This window comes from Cebidichthys violaceus, unplaced genomic scaffold, assembly GCF_023349555.1.
Source record: "Cebidichthys violaceus isolate CVI_PGR_0920_01 unplaced genomic scaffold, fCebVio1.0.p SCAF_1, whole genome shotgun sequence".
Classification (NCBI taxonomy): domain Eukaryota; kingdom Metazoa; phylum Chordata; class Actinopteri; order Perciformes; family Stichaeidae; genus Cebidichthys; species Cebidichthys violaceus.
Genome location: NW_027176262.1, coordinates 18,035,500 through 18,041,499, shown reverse-complemented (window position 1 = coordinate 18,041,499; position 6,000 = coordinate 18,035,500). Strand labels below are relative to the sequence as shown.

General features: G+C 38.6%; 1 protein-coding gene across 1 annotated transcript; it reads right to left on the bottom strand.

Annotated features, from left to right (window-relative positions):
- Window positions 1-2,057: 2,057 nt before the first annotated feature.
- On the bottom strand, window positions 2,058-5,401 carry blvrb (biliverdin reductase B). The gene is made up of 5 exons (XM_068724229.1): window positions 5,184-5,401; window positions 3,905-4,066; window positions 3,246-3,335; window positions 3,008-3,139; window positions 2,058-2,599 (listed from the first exon to the last, which is right to left on the bottom strand). Exons 1-5 carry the CDS (start codon window positions 5,275-5,277, stop codon window positions 2,445-2,447), a joined length of 633 nt encoding a protein of 210 aa, XP_068580330.1. The 5' UTR covers window positions 5,278-5,401; the 3' UTR covers window positions 2,058-2,444.
- Window positions 5,402-6,000: the final 599 nt, after the last annotated feature.

Genomic DNA, 6,000 nt, shown 5'->3' with positions numbered 1-6,000 from the left:
TTTCAATTCCACCACTTGAAGAACCAGTGAGTCAACTTTAAAAGCAGCAGCTCCTCCTCTGCCTGCGTATTGGACGGCAGAGAAAAACATGTCCCCACTACTTCCTGTCCTCTGTCAAAATAAAAATCAGCAAACATCTGCCGCACCTTTTTTGAAATAATATATAACATTATAATTATATTATGATGTACTATAATACATTTTAGTGTAATAAAGCATATAATGTAATGTGCTATTAACACATTATTAATATAATTAATATATGAATCATAATATTATATTATATTGCATTATATAACATGGAGTGTTGCTCCAACACACACCCAGTCCTGACAGGTTTAATATAGAGAAATACTCTGCTTGAAACAACATAAGTGTCCGATATGCTGTATTACACTATAGTGTTGTACTATATTATTATTAGCACCTTATACTATATCTTATATCCCATACTATATGGGCTACAATAATGTAATATATCATAGTATGTTAAGTTAATATATTATGCTGTCTTACTACATCATATACTATATATTATTTCTATTATGTTGCTATACTAATACAGTTGACACTAAGTGTCATTATTTAATCACATTATGGTGTACGCTGTTTACATAAACAGACTTACTTAGTGTCTTTGTCTTTTATTGCTTTTATATAGTTTCTACTTTTATGTTTTTTCTTATTCAGGTCATCTATATCTCTTATTATCCATTTGTTTTTACTTTTCTATTTATCTCTACTTATATCTGTCTTTGTGCTGCTGCAAGAACTGAATTTATCCTCTGGGGATCAATGAAGCCACATTTAATCTTGTGGTTTAAATACTAAAAGTACAATTCCCTCCTTAAATTACTACTCGTTCAAAAATCCAGAATATTTGAAAATACAAATATTTACACAGGATTTCCCCAACTTTAACGTTAAGCCCATTCTTAGTGTATTAGTGTTTCAAGTTTCCACATCACACTGGTGTAAATTGCATGTTGGACTGACTGCAATGTCATAAATCCTTTGAGTGCTTGCACGTTTTAAACTCTGACTTAAGTTGATCAAAGACAAAAATGAGAAAACAGTCATCTGGTGTCAAACTCTGTTTACCAGGGAGTAGCTGTATTTAACTGATATACCGAGCAATCATATTTGTTAAAGTGGTAGAAACCTATAATAGGATACATCCTGACATGATCTCTATCCTTAAAAAAAATAATTTGAAGGACAAAATTGCCTCTTTCCGGTATTATGCTGCCTGTCCTTGGCCCACTTGACACATTTTTTGTCAGCGGGAGTTGCACAACAATCATGTGGAACGCATGCCACTCATCTGACTGCCTGGCTGTCCTTTTGAAAAGGACAGACTCACATGAGGTGAACTTCAGGAGACAGAGAAAGAGAGAGACTAGACGAATGCTTCAAGCTTCATCAACCCATTAATGCCAAAAGACACATTACACAAAGACATATTTAGTAACACTGAGCCGACCCAGTTAGATAAATGTACATTTTGTACAGCTTCAGCACAAACTGTCATCTATATATAGATTTACATCTATGGACATGCATGCCTCCAATAGTATTTCATTGTTGTTAGCTGGAAAACAAATTAAAGGTACTCCTATTAATATAACTGCTGTAAAAGAGGGGTTTTGATGTCCTTTTCTTTAATTCTAGAATAACCTTTCATCACAGAGAGATTCTTTGTTAAAATAAGTGCTCATTGAAGTAAAAGGTGAGACTCATGGTGTAGCAATGTTTGCTATTCTGGCTCAATCTGATGAATTTAAGATTTTCACTCACTTGTAAGGTTCTTTACATTGAAATGCTTTCTGTCATGATGCCTGTTCGGGCCCCTTCACGGGGATTCAATCTACCTCTGGTAGAGCTACTTTTTACCTGTAGTTTAAGACACAAGCAGCCATCTTTTAACAACAACGGTACTTTGAGAAGGATATATCCAAGGGGGCTTACACTATCCTATAATCTACTCTGTTACTGAATTCTTTTTGTAGTTTTTACAAAGCGTAATGTAAATGATAGAATACTAATAAACACAACACTTTACTCTTTCAGCACGTTAAAGTCTTTTATTTTTTTTAACAGCTAAATAAAAAAAATGTCCTTCAGAGCAGCGACAGGAGGCATCACATGATCAAATGTTCAATGATGGGAATATGAAAAGACAAGAAAAGCCGTGAAGCAATGTTAAGAGCTAAAGCCGAAGCAGCAGTGTATCCTCGGTGCGGCTGATAATAAAATCAGTATAAAAATACAGGGACACAGGGAAGCATTAGCAGTTTATCACAACACACTGGGAATTTGAATCTGCACATATATTACTCCTTCATTTATCTCCAATATTCTCAGCATAAACATGGATCGTCTCCTCAGAATGCTGATCTGGAAGAGATCTAAAGCCCCTTCCCTGTCCGGATGATTCAGCAGCTTTATTTATACTCTCCCCACACTCCGACAGTCTTGCCGTCCCACTCTGAGGTGGACAGACACTTGACGAAGAAGTGTCCCAGGTCGTGTTTGGAGATGGCTCTTCCTTTTAGCATGTCCTCGGCCACCATGTAGCTCTCAGTCAGAGGGAGGTCATCTGGAGGGAGCGAGACAGAAACAAAAACTTATATAAGTAAAATGATGCTCTCTTTGTCTGCAGTTGGAGTTTACAATTATGCTGTGCACAAAAAATTAAATGAAAAGGTTTGAAGCCCTCACTGGATGGTAATCAGGTTTGATTTTGCCTTTTGATATTATTCTTTAACTGTGATTTGGAGCACATTCAAGCAAAGTAATGTCTAGAGTTATTCTTTTTTATTATTATTATTATTAAATTAAATGTAATTGTGTGTAGAACTTAATTAAAAAAGTGCAATTTAAAATCTATTATTCCAAAATTAATTGAAGCAGATTGGCTGACTGCAGCACTTTTACGGCAGCAACAAGTTTTGAAAGTTCTCTTCCACTTTTTTAAATAAAGCTCTACTTTCTGCTTCCTACTGACCAGCTATGTGAGGGGGCATGACGGCCACGTAGTCCAGGCCAGATGATTTCAGCACCTCGTGCATCCGGTCATGGTCCTCTGTCACAGGAAGCAGACGGGGCGGGACTTTGGAGCGGTCCCACAGCAGAAAGGCTGGGAGGGATGAGGACAAGACGCCGTTACAAACACACTTCTCTTAATTGTCTCAACTGTACTGCTTATCTGAAGTTCAGCACTTTCTGTAAACAGTGAGTCGTACCCGACATGCAGCCGACCACTTTGCAGATCCCACGAGCCTTCATGGCTTCAATGATGTTCTTGGTGCCTTCGGACATCATGGTGGTCGGGCCTGGCGGGCACAGATCAGATCACAGGTCAGATCACAGGTCACAGGTCAGATCACAGACTCATACTGACGTGGAGAGTCACTGAATACTCAAAACTTGTACTTGAGTATAGTTTGAGACGCTGGCATTCTTCCGCATATTTGCTTCACTGGATTTCAGAGAGCTATTCTAATTAATACAAAGTGAAGTGCATACCATGTACTTCACTGCATGTCGTAAAACTCGTATGGCGACCTCTAGTGAATATTTTCCACTATTACACCATTCAAACGTTCAAATCCTTGTGTAAGGTGAACATGGTCAGCTGTGTAAGGATCGACGTGAGCCTTAACAATGCAAAGAAACATGTGAGAAGAGCCCCAAGTGACAACAGTAAGAGATGTGATGCAAATCAAGCATACAAAGTATACAAACTCTATTGGAATTCAGATTAAAGCTTACTTTCAGGATAAAACATCTTTTAGAAAAGATAGGAGTAACAATCTGTTTGTCTTTACCTGGACAAGACATGTACTCTCTTATGTTGTGATGTTATGCCTACTGTAAGAAAGTTCATGCTGTGGAGCCTTACTCAGGTTGTTCCTGGTTCCCAGGATGATGACAGCAGCATCCTGGCCCTCCATGGTCTTCTTCACATCCTCTTTGTTGAGCACATCTCCCACCACCACTCTGGCGGCCTTGTGGTCGGCGGGCAGCTTGGAGGGGTCCCGCAGCAGCAACGTCACGTTGTATCCTGATGGAGGAGACACACCAACATCATTGCCGGGATGTTCTGAAACATCTGACGACTGTCTAACAAAACTAAATTGTTTTAATTGTATCCGTCATGATTGATAGCCTGATGCCATTTAAAAGGCGTCTGTGGTTATGTTTTCTTAAATTCAGGTCTTGCAGGATCTCATGACGACTTCATCAAGCTCATGAAAGAGTGTCAGGAGAAGTGGCCCAACGAGAATCACGACCAAGGAGGAGCAGCTGGGGGTTAGTGACACATTGACAACTGACCATTTCACCTGGTTGGCAGCCCTCACACTGAAGCTGTCACTTACAGCTGATTGGTTGTTGTGCAGTGATTGTTGTAATCATAGAAAGTGTGGTTTTCAAATCCAACAGGACAACATCATCACAACTTCTTCAAACTAGAGTTGGAAATAAACAGACTTTTCCAGAAGCTCCTGTAACAACTTCACCCACTGCATGAAGGAGATCCCACCCTCTCTGTACAGGCGAGATAGTGAACAGCTTCCACTATCGGCCCTCTGTTACTCAGCACTATGCTGCTGACGGTGCAACGTCTAACATGACTCGACGGTATTTTTCTTTCGCTCCATAGTGAGGAGGGAGACAGGGGGAGACAGGGAATGAAAATGCTGCTAAATGAAATTACATAATCATGTCATGTGACATACTGTGAGTGTGTCTGTAGTCTATGTTTTTCTAAATCTTTTAGGGATTCCCAACCAATAATGAAGGGAACAACAGCAGAGTTTAATTCTAGCTCCCTATGTGCGTTTAGAAATAAAGAATACATTCAAGTTTACATGTAATTAAGAAAATAGTTTAACCTCTTATTAAAATGTGTTAATGGAATGAAATCAGATTGCATTTGCTGCGATCTTTAAAAGTGTACCTTTAAGTTTTAGTTTTTAGATTTAGTGGACAAAATCAAAAATCACCATAGTTTTGACATAATACATTGATATGGATCCATGTAATGTTACTCCGATTGTAACGGCAGTGTAAAGTTACTAATGGAAACCTATCAAGGGCCACTGTTTGTCTAAACAGTTTGACCAGCACAAGGCACCGATACACAATCTATTCTCTTCTGTTTTATTCTCGCTCCTCACCTGCAGCCACCGCGAGCGGGAGGGTCGCCAGCCCGGTCATTCCCGTGGCTCCAAATATCGCGACGTTTTTGATGGAGTCCGACATCATTTGCATCAAGCGAGTTCCACAACACAACACAACACAACAACAACTTTGCCGGTTCAAACTGAGTCCGATGTGGACTTTACTTTTAATTTAAAAAAAAATCACATTAGACATGTGTAGACAAACCCGCCTCTCTTATGTGACAGAGGAGAGGCGCTTTCGCAACTCAGACTCCTCCCACTCCACGAGATTTAAAGGAGCCCCGCTGCTGTGACAGTCCTGCTCCAGTCTTACTGTTACTGTATAGTTATACAACAATTTAAAAACACACTGTTACAAGTTAAAGTCCTGCATTCAAAAGTGCCTATAGTATCCCGAAAAGTATTGTCATCAAAACATCATTAAAGTGCAAAAAGTATTAGTACTCATTTTGCAGAATTGCCCTTTTGAGAACGGTATATCATTGGATTATATGACTACATCACTGTTGCAGCTGGTAAAGGTGAGGCTTATTTCAAATACTTGTAAATTGTTAAATAATTGAACTGTGCAACACTGTACATTTAAAAAAAAAATCATATTCAATTCTGATTTGTTCTATTCTTGCATTTATATGTTACACACTTAATGGATTGCTTGTTTGCACTATGGTTGTATGTTGTTTGTGTTTGATGCACATATTTCTTATTTTTCATTCCATATTTTATTGACTTGTATTCTCTCCATATATTGTGCTGTATATTGGAGCATTGTGTACATTATTTACATTTGAACATATAGTCCTTTGTTTCT

Coding starts and splice junctions, on each gene's coding strand:
- blvrb (XM_068724229.1), bottom strand. CDS start 5,277: ATGCAAATGATGTCGGACTCCATCAAAAACGTCGCGATATTTGGAGCC. Junction 4,067..5,183: donor CCCGCTCGCGGTGGCTGCAG/GTGAGGAGCGAG, acceptor CTCCTCCATCAG/GATACAACGTGACGTTGCTG. Junction 2,600..3,007: donor CATGCCCCCTCACATAGCTG/GTCAGTAGGAAG, acceptor CGCTCCCTCCAG/ATGACCTCCCTCTGACTGAG.